Here is a 20,484-nt window from a genome sequence, read left to right on the forward strand (position 1 = left end):
GCACGTATCAGGAATTGCACCATCTTATTCCCATCCTCAGAGGGGTTTCTTCCCGTGTGACAACGTTATTCGGGGTGGAAACAGAGGTCCGATCATGATGGCTTTGCTAAGGCGAGAGGCAGAGTTCAATCTCCTTCATTTCGGCAACAATGTTGAACCTTAAGGTCTGGACACTGAAACTTTAAGGTACGGTTTTTTTTGCTCACCTGGAAGGGCTGTTGCTGTTATCAATTTGCCTTAACGATTCCATATCCAATTTAGGATCTAGCTCATTCTGCAACAGAAAAATCCTTCTAAAATCATCTCGAGCTCTCAATAAATTTTAAAAGATGTTCATTAAATACATATAGAATCAGGATCAGGCCATGATGTAAGAACCATGCATTCCTGAATTACAGAAGAGGCTATCTGGCCCATCGATTCATGCCAGTTCACAGAGCAATCCATTCTAGTTTTCCCTGGAACCTGTTCTCATCATGTTCCCACCAATTCCTCCCAGGCACTATCTCTCGCCTTAAATATAAGAGATCTTACAGATCTTGAGCAATACACACAAAATACTGAAGGAATGTCTTGGCCTGAAACGTCGACTGTTTATTTCTCTCCACGGATGCTGGCTGACTTGCTGAGTTTCTTCAACATTCTGTGTATGTTGTTCTACAGGAAAAAAAATGTGAACACTCCTCACAGGTAGCACTGGCAACCACGACTGAACCAAGGTTTCTGCTGCTTTGCTCGCTTCACTGCTCCGTTGCTTATATTTCATCAAGGACAAAGAAACATTGAAGTAGAAAGTATGAGAAACTGAGAAACAGCTTCATCAAATGTTATAAAATCATGAGGGGCATAGATAAGGTGGACAGCCATCGTCTTTCCCCTAGGGCTGGGGAGTCCAAAACCAGAGGGCACAGATGGAAGATAAGGGAGCGATTTAAAAGATGCCTGACAGATGATTTACTTTACCCAGACAGTTGTGAGCATTTGGAATGAGCTGCCAGAGGAAACGGTCAAGACAAGTACAATTGAACAGTTAAGAGGCATGTGGACAGGTACATAGAGGAGAGGGGTTTGGAGGGTTATGTGCTAAATGCAGGCAACTGGGACTAGCAGGGAAGATGCTGAGGGAGCATGGACCAATGCTGTATTACTCTCTGACACTAGGAAAGGAAACGTAGCAACTATCAAGAAGGTTGAATAACTTGCTTTACTTCTTTAGGAAACAGAAGATCTGATAAAGGTCATTAAAACTCTGAATTCTTTGGAGACGACAGATGTGGAGAGAATGCTTCTATTTGCATGAGAATCCAAAGCTTGTGGTCAGAAATGCAAGGTAGCTCCAAATCAACTGGAAAGGCAAATAAGGTTTAGAAAAAAACATATTTGGAGTAGTTACAACATAGAACAAGTAATTTGATTTGCAAAAGGTAATTCAAGGCATACAGGAGAGAAAAGGGATGTAATAGATAGAATCAAGATAGAAAGACCAGAATAAGCACCAATATAACATGCATTATTAATTCATATTGAATACAGACCATACTGTGGTTGAAACATAAAAGACAATGCAAAATTTTCTCTGCAAGGATAAGAACTTCATCCTCCTTACCAGGTTAACACAGAACTTGAGAGCCAAAACTTTAGAATCTAGCAATTCCTTTTTGTTTACTTACAGAAGGTTCTCAAAGTTTAAGAGTCCTTTAATACACATGGAAATTGCTGAAAGTTTTTAAAAAAAAATTACATGTTATGTAAGATTCTTTTTGCATTTGTTTTATAATCCTTAAATTATCCTGCAAGTTCCTACAGTTCTCATAATCCATTTCTGTGCTTCCGTTTCTCATTCCTATTCTAATCATAAATGCCCAGTAATTCTTTGGAAACCACCTGCTCTAGTGTAGCAATCACATCTATTAGCCCACAGTAGACTTTCATAGACAAATGGGTACGCCTTACTGCAGTTAACTATTCTATTTTAGGTACATACCTGCTGAGGCAATGGGAATGACTTTGACCGTGCTCGTCTACCAAAATGAACAAAGTCTAGCTGGTCCAGCAGATTGCCAGTGGAGGCAAGTTTTTCAGATACATTGCAGGTAGTTGTCCATTTTGGAAAGCTTTGTAGCTCAACTGACTGGCTTAAGAGATGATTGTGAGATCTAGTACTGCAGACAGACAAGATGTCAGAGGAATTATCCCAATTTCTCTTGGCTGAATTATGTTGGGACATATTTGATCCTTGGATGGGGTTGCAATTGGAATGTTGACAGCAGTTGCTCTCCAAAAGCCTCTTGTGCTGGACAGGCTTTGAAAACTGCCACTGATCACTAACTAATTTTGTGGCACTGGGTTTAAGACTTCTCCTGCGGCCAAAGTAGTTGACCAACGCTTCGTGCTGAATCTGCTTTAAATTCACCTGTGAAGATTTTCCTGATTCAAAGAGTTGTCTCCTTGAAGTCACAATGCCATTGTTGCCCTGCACATCAGGGAACCCAAGAGATTTTGCCTGTTCCCACTTCCTTGAATTACTCTCTACACCTAACTGATTTATTTTTTCAGGCTCTGAAGAATACATTTTCTTCATCTGTAAAGTCAGCTTTTTTCTGTTCCCTGTTCGGGTGGCCGGGTGCTGAGGATCCAGAGGTTTGACTCTCAGGTTCTCATGCAACCTTTGAGATGGTGGAGATGCGGCTGTTGGGTCACCAGGAGCGTCAGTCAATGAGCCTGTATGGAAATGTGTAATGCCTGGCCTGCCGGTGGGCTTTTGTTTGGCTCGGTTTGGCCAGCTAAGCTGGAGGTCTCTACGTTTAAAGGAAGTCTCCTTCAGAACCTTCGACTGTGCATGCTTTACTTGGTTTCTATAAGTAGTTTTAGAAGAACTGATCAATGAGCTGGAGGTGTCCGGAGATTCTTCATTCAATTGGTTGAGTTCAATGGGGTCAATAAGCTGAGAGGAACCTTTGCATTTTTGAAGCTGAGTGATTTTGTTCTCAAGTGTCCTGCACAGATCTTGGTTCCCTCCGTACTGTCCTGGCAGGACGTTTTGGCCTCCGGAGAGCTGAGATTTTTGTTTTGCACTCAGTAGTGAGCCTCTCCCAGCATTTGTGGTTTTGGAGACAAGGTGATGCAACATTGGGGTATTTTCAGCAGTGATTGGATTGTGGCTGCTTGACTCGTTCCCTGGCTCTGCGCGATTGACCACTTCCAATCGATGTCCTACACTGCCAGTACTGTTTCTCATTTGCCTCTGACTATACTGCCCTCCTACTGGAACAGATGCTGTCATGGCAAGGTGTGATTTTGGGATGTGAGAATATTCGGTAAATACACCGAAGCTCTGGCCATTATAGCCACCATTATTCAGACCAGGCACCTGATGTGATAATTGTCTGGTACTTGCCACACTCAAGGATCTTTCTCTACTTTTGTATCCTTGAACAACGTGGCATTTATAATCTACCTCATGGTTTTGTCCTTTTGTGTCCTCAGGATTCATTGCACAGGAAGAGCCTGGAAACACCTTGGCAGGCCTTGAGTCCCCTGTAGACGTTTGTGGGTATGTGGTGGTGAAGTGCAAATTTGGTGCTGTTTCTTGGCTGCGTGCATTCACGCAAGTTACCTGAGATGGTAGCTCAGGATGGTGAGGACTAGCAATTACGGGTTTCTGTTTGTGTGCCGGTGGGAGGCAGTGGTTTAGTTTCAGTGATTCCACACAGCCGGATGCGATACCAGAAGATGAGTTAGTTATGTTGCTCAGAGGTGCCTTCTCAATCCTTTTGGGAGAAAAATTTCCAGCACCTTCAACAGTTTGACTATCTTTCTCTGGTACAAAACCAGTATCCTTAAACGAAGGGTTGAAAAAGGCAGTCTGGGAATAGGCTTGTTCAAAATTAGAGAGCTGTCTCTCCAAGGGCAGGCTTGATGTTTTTTGATGATCATTTTCAAGAGCCCTCCTTGGTGTCCTGTTCTCAGTTGATCTCTGAAGCATATCTTGTGGGCTCAGTCCATGACGGGTATGGTAATAGGCCAAACTATCGTGTTGTCGAATGGCAAGGAAACTATCATCACGAGGTGGTGGGAGAGGAGGTGCTGAACTATTACACTCTCTGTCATGACCATTGCTGTTATCGTTCTCTGGGGATAGGACAGATTTCTCTTCATTGCCCTTAACAGCAGCATTACAGACTACAGGCATTGGTTTTGTGCCAGTCCATTGCAGGTTGTCTGAATCAGAGCCCTGCGAGACCGTCCCTGTCTGCCTGGGTGTGTGGCCGCAGTGTACAAGAGACACGTTTTCTGGAGTGCTGGAAGAAGTTGAGAATGAGCCGTACCCAGAGTCATCTTTGCCATAATGATGACCGAATTGCTTCATGTAACCTGCGTGCCTTGCAGCATTGGGAGCTCCTGTCTGATTCAACCTGTCCATGCCTCAGCTGTCGTTCCATGGTCGGATCTTCATCTTCATCAAGTAAGGCATCAAAGAGCCAACTTCTTGTCTCGGATGTTTCTGAAAGCAGATTTATTACAGTTAACGCAAAGAAAGGGATTGTGCACTTGGTTATAATGATAGAAAATCCAAAATACTTTCAATGCTATCATGTATGTAAATGCACCAATTAATTTTACGTAAAGCAAGACTCTAAATGCAGTAAATGAAACTAATGAGTGATTAATTTGTCTGCTGCTAGTGCTATTAGTTGACTGAGGTATGGAGGAAAGGACAAAAACAGAACCTTTGAATAGTTCTATCAGTCTGAACAAAGAGAGAGAGAGATAGAGAGAGATATTTTAAATATAATTTGTAGGATCGTATCATGCACCTGTCAAATAAATGAAGTAATGGAATGGCTAAGTTAGGTCATGAAATAGGATTACACCCACACCTTTCTGACTCAGTGGTAATAATAATGGTCAATCTGATACTTATGTCAGCAGCTGGAAATCATTTATACATATGCTGTACTGAGAAATTTAACATGATGAGATGCTAATATTTCTGGCAATGGTTCCCTTTATGTGTAGCTTTAGAAATCAAATGGTCCAAGGGAGAGTTGCTCAACAGGATGTGGGTTTTTCCCCAAACCCAAGAATCAGAATTAGGAGCGGACCTCACAGACACTCTCGCCACCTCTGCCATATGATCGTGCATTTCAAATCCAGTTTCCTGCCTGATCCTCAATCTCTGATACGTTTAGTTTAATTAGAGACATGAAATGGTAACAGACCCTTACAGCCCAACAAATCCTAGCTGCCCAATTATATCACTCAACCTACAAACTCGCACACCTTCACAGTGTGCGAGGAAACCAGAGCGTCCGGAGGAAACCTACGCAGTCACGGAGAGAACGAACTACTAACTTCTTACAGACAGGTGGCGCTGTAATAGCATTGCACTAATTGCTATGCTACCATGCCGCTCACTTGGTGTCAAATATTTTTCACTTTTAGCCTTAAATTCATTTTTTTTTAAATTATTTTTTATGCGTTTCTACAAAACAACTACAAACAAAAAACCCAACAACAAAATGAAGATTAATACGGTGCAACATAAATGTATCAAATATATAATTCATAACAATAAGGAAACAGCACCCAAAATAAAATCATATAAAGTTAGTATCCTCCCCACCCTCCCACTACAAACTCCAGGCCAACCGTTAGAATATGTAAAACAAAATATTAATCGGAGCATTCGACCCCACAGAGCTGTAAATATATATATATATATATATAATGCCTACTACCAAAACTATAATGTAATTCCCATCAAAAAGAAACCATAAAACTTACAGGGGAAAAAAACTGAAAGTTAGGGATTATGGTACAGAAAAAAAGGTTAAACTTAATCTAAAGAGGAGTTATGAAAATATTCGAGAAAAGGTCCCTACACCTTATGAAACTTTATGTCCGAATTGAGAAGTGAAGTAAAGGTCTAAACAGGACATAATATCATTAAACCATTGAGCATGAGTGGGTGGGGCAACATCTCTCCATCTGAGGAGAACTAACTTCTTTTTCTCATCACCCACTGTATTTTAGATTATGGAATTCCAAAGACATACACCCGACCCAAATAATTTTTCTCAAAAACAAACTGCACAAAATATTGCAAATCAGGTCTCACGGCAGCCTGTTCAATCTCAATAAAACCTTTATTTTGTGCTCCGCCCTTTTGGTACACTACTTACCTTCCTGATTGCTTGCTGAGCAAGAGTGTTTACTTCCTGTGCCCCACAAACTGTGTACCAAGCTTTCGTGGCTTCTTACCATTTAAAATGTGTTCTCCTTTCCCAGAGTGTAACCTCACATCTATCCACACATTGCTCCATGTCACCTCTTGCCTTGCTCCACCTCTTCTGCAGAAACACTGCCTCCTCACAATTCTTTTTCCAGCTTGCTTTGTAACAACAGCAAACATCTACCTTGAAGTTGGACATCCGGGATCTCTGTTGTACATTTAGAGCTAATGACTAATCAGACATCGATAAAAGTCAACAAATTGGGTCATCCATACCCAAGAATTGTTCTCTGATTTATTCCCCTTTTAATGAATGTTAAAAACTAACCTGTGTATTTCACAACCACTACCACTTGCTGGACAGTCACCAGCAATGGCAATGGCACTTTGACCCATGGGAATTAAGTCATTGCTGTTTGTGGGATCCTTAGTACAGAGGAGGTCAAAGGTCAGTGTGGAAAACTGAGCAAGATGAGAAGTTATTTCCAGAAGGTATCTGCAGACATTTTTAACACCTCCCTGCTTCAATCTCAGGTTCCCACCTGCTTTATGAAAAGTCACTATTTTCCCCGAAACCCAAGAAAAACAAGATAACATGCCTTAATGACTTCCACCCTGCGGCTCTGACATCCTCCGTCATGAAGTGTTTTGAAATGCTAATTGTGGCCTGCTTCCCAGACAACCACAACCCACTGCACTTCACCTACTGCCAAAACAGGTCTGTAGCAGATGCATCTCCTTGGCCCTACTCATATCAGAGTTCAAAATTAATTTATTACTGAAATACTTATACATGGTCATATACAACCCTAAATTTCATCTTATTTATGATTGAGACGCAGCACGGAATAGGCCCTTCCGGTCCTTTGAGCTGTGCCGCCCGGCCATCACAGAAGAATTTACAATGACCAATTAACCTACTAACCAGTACACCTTTGGAATGTGGGCCGAAACTGGAGGACTTGGAGAAAACCCATATGTGGGGAAGGCAAACAGATTCCTTACAGATAACGTTGGAATTGAACTCTGGCCTCTGGCACCCCGAGTTGTAATAGGGTTGTGCCACCCACAATGCTACCAGGCTTGCAAGCAGGCTTTTTCCCAATGAGACTAGAATTAGGGGTCATAGGCCCAGGGAAAAAAGTGAACTACTTGAAGGGAACGTGAGGGGGAACTTCACTCAGAGGATGGTAAGAGTGTGGAATGAGTTGTCAGGGAAAATTTTGGATGTGAGTTTGATTTCAACATCTAAGAGAAAGTCCACAGATGGGAGGGGTATGGACGACTATGGTCTAAATGTTGGCTGACGGGACATAAGAACATAAAAAATAGGAGCAGGAGTAGGCCATCTGGCCCATTGAGCCTGCCCTGCCATTCAGTAAGATCATGGCTGATCTGTCCATAAACTCAGCGCCATCTACCTGCCTTTTCCCCATAACCCTTAATTTCCCTACTATGTTTAAATCTATCTAACTGTATCTTAAATATATTTAGTGAAGAAGCCTCAACTGCTTCCCTGGGCAAAGAATTCCACAGATTCACCACTCTCTGGGAAAAACAATTTCTCCTCATCTCCATCCTAAATCTTCTCCCCCGAATCTTGAAGCAATATCCCCTAGTTCTAGTCTCACCTACCAATGGAAACAACTTTACTACTTCTATCTTATCTATCCCTTTCAAAACTTTGCATGTTTCTATAAGATCCCCTCTCAATCGTCTGAATTCCAGAGAGTATAGTCCCAGGCGACTCAATCTCTCCTCATTGGTTAACCCCTTCATCTCTGGAATCAACCTGGTGAACCTCCTCTGCACTGCCTCCAAAGCCAGTATATCCTTCCTCAAGTAAGGAGACCAGAACTGCACACAGTACTCCAGGTGTGGCCTCACCAGTACCCTGTATAGTTGCAGCATGACCTCCCTGCTCTTGAATTCAATCCCTCTAGCAATGAAGGCCAACATTCTGTTTGCCTTCTTAATAACTCGTTGTACCTGCAAGTCAACTTTTTGCGATTCATGCACAAGCACTCCCAAGTCCCTCTACATGACAGCATGCTGCGATCTTTCACCACTTAAATAATAATCTGCTTTTCTATTATTCCTTCCAAAGTGGATGATCTCACATTTACCAGCGTTGTATTCCAAGCCAGACCTTGGCGCAATCACTTAACCTATCTATATCCTTCTGCAGACTCTCCACATCCTCTGTACAATTTGCTTTTCCACTCAGTTTAGTGTCATCAGCAAATTTTGCTACACTACACTCAGTCCCCTCTTCCAAATCATCAATGTAAATGGTAAACAGCTGTGGGCCCAGCACCGACCCCTGCGGCACCCCATTCACCACCGACTGCCAACCGGAGAAACACCCATTTATACCAACCCTCTGCCTTCTATTGGCTAATGAATCCACTATCCATGCCAATACACTTCCTCCGACTCTGTGCATCCGTATCTTATTTATAACTCTCTTGTGAGGCACTGAGCAGAGTAACGATTCATCACAAGTGGCATCAGTTGAAAGTCCTGTTTCTGTGCTATAGTGCTCCATGACTCTAAATCAAGGCTAAGATAAAACTTTCCATATTCAGATGATGATATTCAAAAAGGAAGCCATTGGAAGCTTTACGAGTTGGATATACTTGTTCACCTCTTAGGCTAGAAGGTGATAGGAAGCTAGGTGGGTGGGAAAGGTAAAGGTCTAGAGAACAAGGAATCAGATGGGAGAGGGGACTATAGGAGAAAGAGAAGGAGGAAGGGCACCGGGGGGGGGGGGGGGGGTAATAGGCAGCTGAGGAGAAGAGGTAAGAGTCTAGATGAGGGGATAGAAGAAGAGAGAACGGGGAGGGGAAACAAAAAAGAAAAAAAGAGGAAAAAAGTGATGGATGATGACAGGAATCTATAAATCAATTACTCAAAGAATTTGGCTGCAATGGTTCAGTAAATAAATTACACTGTTAGCTGGAATGTCAGGTTGACTTAAGGAGTGTCTCCTTTTCAAGAAGACACAAGTGGAATGCTTACTGTTATTGACAAGTTGTAAATAATTAGTACAGTGATCGCATTTGTGAGCAATGTAATGAATGATTTATGTTGGGTCAGACTGTTTAATTTTAATTGTCATTTTCTTTCCAGTTGAATAATCAATTGGCTGCTTGTATTTTAAGTAGCCTTTATATAGATAACAATTCAATATGCCTCTTGTGGCTCTGCAAAGCATGATCCAAGAAGCTTTGTATTGCATTAAGTGGATAAGTGTTTTTCTCATTGGTTAATTTGCTACGATACTATTAAAGAAATATTTTCTAATTGGCTGTCTTTATCCATAGAATTTTCTCATATTTTGGGTATAAAAGAGGCTATTTTATGCCAGACACCATCTTTAGATCCTCTCTTCAAATAGTAAGACCCTCTGTTCCTATTCTATTTGTTCTATCAACTCTTAATACAATGATTCTGAAAAAACAAGTTTTATGCCACGTTCTTGACCTCTGAAAGTACCTTGGAGTTAAACACAAGAATACAACAATTGGCATAGTCGGCAGGATATTCCAAAGTTTAAAATTTGTTATACTCTAAGACAAAAAGGGGGAAGTTTAGTGCACAAGAAAAGGGACAAGAACTCTCTCTTTATGTTCCTCCACTGTCTGAGAGAAAAACTAGTTCTGGCTTCTATATCACTGGACAGGAATCAGGATTGAGGGCCGCTGTGTTGCTATTTTACAAGTTGGATCTGTAAAAATAAACACAACCTTTTAGAGCTACATGCAAAACTGAAAGAGTGCAAGTTGAATACATAAAATTAAATTTTTACAAGCTGTGGAGCACAGATAAAAAACGTAAAAACCTATGCAAGCCAGTAGAATGCATGAGAAAACTTAAATACTTACAAGCTAGCAGAGCATGGGGAAGATAAATTAAATTTGCATTTCAGCACAACCTGTTAAAATTTCAGTTGCAAACTATAAAAATATTGAGGTGAAAGTAACAAAAAGAACATACGAAGCAAGATCGAATTTTTTTAAAATGGCCAAAGTCATGAAACTAACAGAGAACTCTAACCGGAATAACACATCTCAGTTTAATCATGGAAAAGTCCGGACAAAAATTACCAATGTTAAGCTTATTAAGTTTGAGAAAATGGCTGCTACTGATTTAGAGATAAGACCATGCGGTTGGTTTGAGTGAAAATGGGATAGTTTGAATGTGTTAATGGCATAAGTAAAGTATTTTACTCATCAAAAGGATCACTGAACTTGCAATAAACTAGTTAACAATACCATAGGGACAGGAAAAAGTCTTAAGAGCAAATTTTGCACTAACTGAATGAACATAAGAACAGCATGGTAATTTAATCAAAGTCACACACACAAATGATGGAGTTTGCTCTGGATTTCCAGCATCTGCAGAATCTTTTGTGTTTTTAATTCAATTGAAGTGCATTGATCAGGCCTTAGAAACAAACTGAAACAAAGAAAGAAAGCGCAGTCGTGCCTTCAGGTGGGTGGCCCTGCTACTGACCTTTCCAATGATGTTGCTAGTGACAGTCCTGCTGGTGTCCATTCAGAGAAGCATCTATTCCAAAAACTCCACCCGAGGACTTAGTCTGCATCAAACAATCTCTCTATACAGTGCCACAATCTGAACTCGGAGGAATTACAGCCTACATCAGACAGACTCTGGGAATAGCGAGGGATTACAGATGGACATGACATGGGCTCTACAGCGGCCCCTAGTGGCTCAAATGAGGGTGACAATGACAAAACAAGATACGCACACACACAATGTTGGAGGAACTCAGCAGACCAAGCACCATTAAGGCAAGAGTAAACAGTCAACGTTTCAGGCTGAGACCCTTCAGTAGGACTATAAAAAAGATCAGAAGTTGGGGCAAGAAGATGGAGAAGAGGGAAGAAATAAGTACAAGGAGGTAAATGATAGGTGAAACCAGGAGGGGGGCAGGGGTAAGGTAAAGAGCTGGGAAGCTGATAGGTGAAAGAGATAAAGAGCTGTAGAAGGGGGAGACCATGGAATTAAAGGGAAGGGGATGAGCACCAGATGGTGGAGGTGGGCAGATAATGAGATATGGTGAGAGAGGGAAATGGGAATGGGGAACGGGAAGGAGTGGGGGCCAATTACTGGAAGTTCAAGAAATCGATGTTCATGCCATCAGGTTGGAGGTTACCCAGATGGAATATAAGGTGTTGCTCCTCCACCCTGAGTGTGGCCTCATCGCAGCAGTAGAGCAGGCCATGGACTAACATGTTGGAATGGGAATGGGAAGTAGAATTGAAATGGGCGGCCACCGGGAGATCCCGCTTGTTCTGGTGGACAGAGTGTAGGTGCTCAGCAAAGCGGTCTCCCAAACTACGTCGGATCTCACCGATACACAGGGGCCACACCAGAGCACCAGATACAGTAGGCAAACCCACCAGACTCACAGGTGAGGTGTCGCCTCACCTGGAAGGACTGTTTGGAGCCCTGAATGATATTGAGGGAGGAAGGTGTAGGGAGCAATCCCTGCGGAAAGCAAAATATGTGGGGGAGGGAAAGCTGTGTTTGATGTGGGATGCTGTTGGAGATGGAAGAAGTTATGGAGAACTATCTGCTGGACATGGAGACTAATGGTGTGGTAGGTGAGGACAAGAGGAACCCTATCCCTGGTGGGATGGCAGGGGAATTGGGTGAGGGCATACGTGGGCAAAATGGAAGAGATGCGGGTGATGGCAGCATTGATGGTAGAAAAAGTAAAGCCCCTTTCCTTGAAGGAGGAGGACATCTCATTAGTTCTGGAATAAAAAGCCTCATCCTAAGAGTAGATGCAGCAGAGGTGGAGGAACTAAGAGAAGGGGATGGCATTTTTACAAGTGTTAGGGTAGGGAGAGGTATAGTCCAAGTATCTGTGAGAATCAGTGGGTTTATATATCAGTAGGTAAACTGTCTCCAGAGATCAAGACAGAGAGATTGAGAAAGGGGAGAGAAGTGTCAGAAATGGACAAGGTAAATTTGAGGGCAGGGTGGAAGTTGGAGGTAAAGTTGATGAAGTCAACGAGCTCAGCATGGGTGCAGGAAACTGCACCAATGCAGTCCATAAGACCATAAGATGTAGGGACAGAGGTAGGACATTTGGCCCTTCGAGTCTACTCCACCATTCAATTATGGGCTGATCCAATACTTCCAGTCATCCCCACTCCCCTGCCTTCTCCCCATACCCTTTGATGCCCTGGCTAATCAAGAAACTATCTATCTCTGCCTTAAACACCCAATGACTTGGCCTCCAAAGCCGCTCATGGCAACAAATTCCACAGATTTACCACCTTCTGACTGAAGTAATTTCTCCGCATCTCTGCTCTAAATGGACGTCCTGCAATCCTGAAAGTCGTGCTCTCTTGTCCTAGACTCCCCTACCATGGGAAATAACTTTGCTATATCTAATCTGTTCAGGCTTTTAACATTTGGAATGTTTCTATGAGATCTCCCCTCTTTCTCCTGAATTCCAGGGGATACAGCCCAAGAGCTGCCAGACATTTCTCATATGGTAACCCTTTCATTTCTGGAATCATTCTTGTGAATCTTCTTTGAATCCTCTCCAATGTCAGTATATCCTTTCTATAATAAGGAGCCCAAAACTGCACACAATACTCTTAGTGTGGTCTCACGAGTGCCTTATAGAGCCTCAACATCACATTCCTGCTCTTATATTCTATTCCTCTAGAAATGAATGCCAACATTGCATTCGCCTTCTTCACCACCGACTCAACCTGGAGATTAACCGTTAGGGTATCCTGCACAAGGACTCCCAAGTCCCTTTGCATCTCTGCATTTTGAATTCCTTCTCCATCTAAATAAAAGTCTGCCTGTTTATTTCTTCCACACCAGTCATTGGTGTAGCATAGGAAAAGTTGGGGAGGTTTTTTTTAGGCTTGAAACATAGACTGTTCCATGCCGCCGACAAAAAGGCAGGCATAGCTGGGACACATGCGAGTGCCCATGGCTACATCTTTGGTTTGGAGGTGGTGGGAGGAGCCAAAGCAATCATTATTGAGAGACGGAGGAGAGTGGTGGTGGAGGGGAACAGATTATGTCTGTTATCTAGAAAGAAGCAGAGAGCTTTAAGGCCCTCCTGATGGGGGATGGAGGTGTGTAGGGATTGGATGTCCATGGTGAAAATGAGGTGATCAGGGCCAGTGAACTTGAAGTCATTGAAAAATCCAGAGCATGTGAAGTGTCATGGATTTAGGTAAGAAGGGACTGAACCAGGGGATAAAACACAGTCGAGTTATGCACCTACAAATTCAATGGGGCAGGAACAAGCAGAAACAATGGGTCTACCTGGACAGGCAGGTTTGTGGATCTTGGGTAAGAGGTAGAAATGGGAGATGTGGAGTAAGGCAGTTATGAGGTTGGTGACAGTGGCTGGGGGATCCCCAGAGTGACAATGGCTCGGAGCTCCTTAGTGGGTTCCTGTTCGAGGGGTAGGAGGAGGTGTCTGACAGCTGTCCCCTGGCTTCAGAAGGTAGAGGTCAGTCCGCCAGACTACTGCAGTACCCCCCACCTTTATCTGCAGGTTTAATGGCCCGGTTAGGAATAGCGCAGAGAGAGTAGAGAGCAGTGCGTTCGGAATGAGGGAGGTTAGAATCAGAGAAAGGAGTGGTAAAATCGAGATGGTTGATGTTTTGTCAGTAGTTAGTAATGAGAAGATCCAGAGCCAACAGAAGACCAGATCAGGATGTCCAGGAAGAGAAGGAGGGTTGAAGGTAGGAGAAGGGGTCATCGGTGTGAGCTGAAGAGTCCTTGTCAAAGAAGTAGGCTCAGAGATGGAGACGGCGGAAAATTCACGGCTATGTCACAGCTTGCTCCAATAATGACCAATTGTGTGAAGACACACAGGACTGAAGATAAAACCATTGTTAATCAATGTATCAACAAGCTCAATAACTCAACAATGGAAACTCATAGAAATGCATGTGCAGATGAAATTGCAGAAAAGGCAGCAGAAGAAGTACGAAGAACATATCCAGTGAACGTGACAACTGGAACCATGGAAACAAGGTGGAGCCCTGTATCACAGACAAACATACAGGACATGCAAATTCAGTGCTCCAGGCAGGAAAGTGGTTCTAGGTGGAGAATGATGGAAAGTTAGTCAATGCTGGAGGAAGGAGGTACAGCACTAGTCATAGACTGGTAGCTCCATCTACGTTTGCTTCCTTATCTAGCACAGCAGACGCACTCCTTAGAACACATTGGAACTCAAAAGATGATTGACAGATTCTCTCAATAGTGGTGGTATCCAAACTTCAGGGCACAAGCTCGACAAACGTTTGAAAGATGCATAACATGCCAGAAAGCTAACTCTGGAGCGGCAGAGAAGCTACCGCAATTAAGTTTTCCTTTCCAACCTGGTCTGTTTTACACTTACAACTGGACTACATTTCTTTACCAATATGTTAAGGATACTCAGAAGTACTGGTAATAGTGGACAATTTTTCAAGGTGGATGGAAGCTATTCCAACAAGGAAAGCCTTTGCCACACACACATTAAAAACTCTGATCAAGCACTATACTCCTCGATGTGGATTGTCATGTCACATTGACTCTAACCAAGGAACACATTTCACTGGAAGTGTTTGTCAGGAATCAGAGCCACAATCAGGTTTATTATCACTGGCATGTGCCGTGAAATTTGTTAACTTAGCTGCAACAGTTCAATGTAATACATGATAATATAGAACAAAAAAAACTAAGTAAATCAATTACAGTAAGTACATATATGTATATTAAATAGATTAAAATAGTGCAAAAACAGAAATAATAAAGAAAAGTGAGGTAGTGTTCATGGATTCAATGTCCATTTAAGAATCGGATGGCAGAGGGGAAGAAGCTGTTCCTGAATCACTGAGGGAGCACCTTCAGGCTTCTGTACCTCCTTCCTGATGGTAACAATGAGAAGAGGGCCCTTATTAAATGTGGACTGAATTATGTCAACTAATGAAGATTAAATGGCTTTTTCATTGTCCACGTCACCCAGGGACATCAGAACAAGTCAAACAAATGAATGGAACCATCAAACAATGACAAAGTACCATGAGGAAGGTGTACCATGGCCTATGGCTCTTCCTATGGTCTTGTGTAGCATCAGAGACCCCAAACAAGAAAGCTAAGTTAAGTCCATTTGAGGTGGTAACAGACACCTCCTGCCGGGAGTTCTCGATTTTGGAGAGGCTGATATACACATTACGGCAGACAGTTTAGTTAACTATTGTGTGAAATTAACCCAAGCTTTTACAATCTGTTTCTCAACAGGATTCTGCTGCTTGTGAAGACCCAACAGAAGGAGAACACACCCTGATCCCTGTCGAGTGGGTCCTGATTAAGAACGCATATAAGGAACCACTGGGAGCTTGACGAGAAGGTGCTTAACAAGTACTGTTAATTACCAACTCAGCAGGGAAAGTAGAAGGCAAAAGTACGTGATACATGCCAGCCACTGTGAGCGAGATAAAGTGGTATCTGACAAAGACAATAAGTGCTGTGGTTAATGTACTAGTAACCTCTGCCACAGTGTCTGCGTTGCTGGGTTACAGTGAGTAAATCACTAACCAGCCAGGAGACTTCAAGCAAGTCAACAAATACTGGATATTATGGTGTTTATTCTAATATTATCAGCTATTGTATTTTCCCTACTTGTAATGTGCCATTTGAGATGACACATAATGTACACTTCTATTGACAAACAGAAATATTGCAGTTGGACAAATAAGAAATAGTCTGAGTTCATGAAACAATATGTACTTTATGTATAGAAATGCAGCCTACACCTTTCTGACACATAATTCATTAGGATCGTGGTACCTGGGGTAAGTTTTCCCTGCTAGGAGACATACACACACCTTACCTTAACCTCCCAAGTCTATAAGTAAATGAGACAATTGAGAAGGAAATCATTTTGCATCAATTTTATTCCCACTTTATGGTGTTGAAAGTAGTATCAGAGAGATTAAAATGGTTGCTGCAGAGTGAACAATGACACTGCTAAAGCCTTGGTAATGGTAACTACAGAAATGATCATGCGGCATAAGATAGTTGATCAGAACCGTATAGCATTAGATCTTCTCTCAGCAGTTGGGGGGAGGGGAAGTATGTGCAGTTATAGGCAAGGAGTGGTGTACTTATGTACAGTCGGCCCTCCTTATCCGCGAATTCCGCATGCGCAAAATCAACCAACCGCGAAACGCGAAAACCCAGAAGTGCTCTTCCAGCACTTGTCGTTGGAGCATGTAGAGACTTTTTTTTCTTGTCATTATTCCCTAAACAATGCAGTATAACAACTATTTACATAGCATTTACATTGTATTAGGTATTATAAGTAATCTAGAGATGATTTAAAGTATACAGGAGGATGTGCGTGGGTTATCGTGCTTCGGGATCGAAAAAAATTGGAAGTTCTCTTACTAGGTAAGTCGAAACAGGTACATCCGGTATTATTTAGCGCCAGTTAGTCAAACGTTTGTCTTCATATATAGTATATATTTTACCTTTCTATGCATATAAAACACTTAAGAACGTATGTTTCAGCGCCGGGCTCAGGAATGGAAGTTCTCGAGTTCGATCCAGTGACAGATTGCTCCCAAGTGTGCTCTCCACCGTGCCGGGTTGACGTGGAGGATCAAAAACCCAAAACCCCAAAACCCAACAATTAAACCACTGCGTTGCTTAGTAATAATTGTAGCTTTTGTCGGGCCAGAGCCTTTCTCACTTTATCCTTTAAAATTGTTCCGATCGTTGACCGATGTAGCCTAACGCTTTCCAATGACCGATGACGTTTCACCTCTTTCCGATCGCTTTATTATTTCTTCTTTACTTTCAATCGTTATCGTGATTATTTTCGTGAACAGAAACACTACGGATTCAGATCTCTGCCGCTGGGTCCTAATGTACACCGCACTGAGACAGGTCAAATAAGGTCTGGGGTTCCGCTGGGTCCTAAGATCCACCGCATTGAGACAGGTTGAATAAGGGACTTGAGCATCCGTGAATTTTGGTATCTGCGAGGGGTCCCGGAACCAACCCCTCACGGATAAGGAGGGCCGACTGTATCTGTCGAGTTTGAAAACACAAGTAACTTGGCTGATTATATTCATAAAGAAGCAACTCAAATACATCAGTCTGATGGATGGGATTTCTTTGATTGGATTCATTCAAGTCTCGGAAGCTGAGGTTACTTGATATTACAGGTCATATTATTCATACTAAATACAGTGGTTTCTACTTGTCGAAAGGAAATCATTAATAGAGTACTTTAAACTTACATACAGTAAGTGTGCTCACTAATCTGCCCAATAAATGACATCATCTTATGAATTCTTTAAAGAATATATATACTCCTTGATACTTCATAATTTGTAGTTTTTTAATTATTTTATATGTAATGTTTTTTTCTGTCTCTGAATTTCAGATGTAATGATTCTCTATGTGTGATTTAGAATCAAAGAGGGCATTGTTGGATCTGACTGTTTAATTTTAATTGTCATTTTCTTTGCAGTTTAAGTCAATTATCTGTATTTTAAATAGCCTTTATATACATAACAGTTTAATATATCTCTAGTGACTATACACAGTATAATCACTGAAGCTGTACTGCATTAAGTGAAAAAGAGTTTTTCTCATTGAATAAGTTTTTTACCATAGTACTAAAAAGTATTTTCTAATTTGTGATCTCTCTTACCTATAGAATTTTCCTATTTTTTGGGTATAAAAGTAGCTGTTAAGCACCATCTTTAAGTCCTTACTTCTTAAAGTAGTAAAATCCCTTGTCACTGTTGTGTTCCTGTTCTCTTTGTTCGATCGCTCTTAGTAAAGCAACTGTGAAGTAACAAGTTTTCTGCTTCATCCCCGATTTCTAAAAGAACCTTGGAGTTAAACACCACAATCCAACATTTACAACCTTTGTAAATAGCGAAAGCACATTTGAAGGAAGGATAAGACTTGATCTATGTGCTGTGCATAGTAGAATTGTAAACTTCTTCAATACGTTATAGGATATTGACCAGGAGAATACTGCTCTCCTAGTGGTTATATGTGCTCAAAAGCACGTACGTGATGTTCTCCAGTGCTGGGTCAATAACGAATTGTCCCAATTGGGTGCAATAGGATTGTATTACTGTAGCAGTGTGACTTATAATGATGAGATTATGATTGATTTACTTTTTAACTGCCTAAACAGTGGAATTATTTTCCATATCCTGTTGGTGTTTCTTTCAAGTGTAGGGGAGATATTTTAAATTGAGGATTTCAACTTTTTGAAGCATTTCAGTAGGATTAAAATGGAATCGTTATTTCCTTTGGTTGGAGATCCAATAACAAGGAGTCCTCATCGTAAAATTGTTACCAAGAAAGTGAGGATAGAAGGTGAGATATTTACTTCAGCTGATGGTTGAAGGAGTTTGGAGCATGAAAAGTGATGAGTCCATGGCTCTGATGACTTTTAAGTAAAATTTGTCTGAGTTCAAGTTTAATTGTCTCTGAACTATACATGATCACTGATGAATACAGCCAAAGGAGGCAGTGTTACTCTGGGGCCAAGGTGCAAATCACAGTAACAATCATACACAGCACAAAGCACATAGAGCACACATTAGATAGCAAGCAGAGATAAGATAACAAGCACAAACAAGGTAGCAGTAAAATAGTGTCATACAAAACAAAATGTAGTCCAAGCCCCTGAGGCCATGAATGTTGAGCAGTCTGCAGTCAAACACAATACAGATGATCTACTGCTGAGCAAGCACGAGGGGCAGCACTGACTCCAGAATGGACAGCATGCCACACAACATCTGGGACCTCAGTGGGGCACCTGAATCAGATGCCTCCCCTGGGGGGCTGCAAACAGTCAACACCGTGGCTTCAGGCCTAGTAATCACTACGAACAAGGCCACACAACTCCCCTGGCCTCCTACAGGATCATATAACCGTATAACCATACAACAATTACAGCACGGAAACAGGTCATCTCGGCCCTTCTAGTCCCTGCCGAACACTTTCACCTAGTCCCACTGGCCCGCACTCAGCCCATAACCCTCCATTCCTTTCCTGTCCATATACCTATACAATTTTACTTTAAATGACAATACCGAACCTGCCTCTAACCACTTCTACTGAAGCTCGTTCCACACAGCTACCACTCTCTGAGTAAAGAGTACGATCACAAGAAAAGCAACTAAGACCATCACTGCCTGTTAGACTGCTCATCCTCTTCATGCACCGACGCCTCTCTGTCGCAGTCAGCATAATGGACCACACCAAGTCCAGCTCCTTCACTGACGGGATAGACCTGCAAAACTTAAGTTCTTAATATCCAGCACGGTCTTCTGATCATAAAAAATACATTTTAAAAGGACAGTAATGCCTTTGGTTGATGCTACAGAGGCCTCAGCTTCCAAGCAAGCCACCATCTTACTGAAAGCCATTTGAAGCAGCGAGAGTTTCAGAGCTGTGTGGAAAGTACACAAACTGTGTGGATTAATTGCAGCAAAAACCACAGAAACAATACGTCAGTTATTAGGAGCACCAGCTGTTGACAAGTGAACCACTGGAGGTCAAGTCTGAGAATGGAAAATGATTCTTGTGGAGATCAAGAAAACTTGATCAATTATTACAATAAATCACACGACCCTCGTCTGATCATGGTTGATTGGCAGCTCTGGAGATGTCTGCCCCCGTTGAGGTTTGGCAAACTGGGATTCTTTTTTTTCTGGATTATGAGAGGCTATAAATAGATAACTGATATATTGCTTCTGAGGGTCAAATTGTCTAATACTAGAGGTCATACACTTACGGTTAAGAGGAGGAAAGTTCAAAGGGGAAGTGTGATGCAATTTAGTTTTTAAAAAACAAGCATGCTGGGTGCCTGAAATGCGCTGCCAAGGGGTGATGGTGGAGGCAGAGGTTTATAAAGATGCTGAAAATACACAGAAGGTCGGTCAGCAACTACAGAGAAGGAAGTTAATTCTGCAGGTTGATTTCCTCCCTGTCTCTCTCCACAGATCCTACTTGACCTTCTGATTATCTCAATTTTAGTTTCTGTTTCCCAACATTTTCAGTACTTTTGTTTGGAAACAACAATGCTTGCAAATGATCACCAATGTACTTTAAGAAATAATGGATCAGAAATTCCTTGTCACAAGGGGCAGGTTAAAATAGTGCCATGTTGTACCTATTAAGTGTAAGATCCTCTAACACCAATGCTTCAA

At 42.0% G+C, this 20,484-nt stretch overlaps 1 protein-coding gene across 2 annotated transcripts in view; it reads right to left on the reverse strand.

Annotated features, from left to right (window-relative positions):
• The window catches only part of LOC140739183 (protein Shroom1-like), a 64,912-nt gene that overhangs the window by 40,893 nt on the left and 3,535 nt on the right, over positions 1-20,484 (reverse strand). Inside the window, exons 1-3 of one of the 2 annotated variants that reach the window (XM_073067229.1) lie at positions 10,754-10,856; positions 1,985-4,504; positions 207-274 (exon numbers count right to left, since the gene is read on the reverse strand). In XM_073067229.1, the coding sequence (XP_072923330.1) occupies positions 207-274; positions 1,985-4,423 (2,507 nt within the window). In that variant the 5' untranslated portion in view covers positions 4,424-4,504; positions 10,754-10,856. Of the gene's footprint in view, positions 1-206; positions 275-1,984; positions 4,505-10,753; positions 10,857-20,484 lie in introns of those variants that run through there. The other variant, XM_073067230.1, reaches the window with a different exon arrangement.

The sequence above is a fragment of the Hemitrygon akajei genome, chromosome 15 (assembly GCF_048418815.1).
Source record: "Hemitrygon akajei chromosome 15, sHemAka1.3, whole genome shotgun sequence".
Taxonomy (NCBI): Eukaryota; Metazoa; Chordata; class Chondrichthyes; order Myliobatiformes; family Dasyatidae; genus Hemitrygon; species Hemitrygon akajei.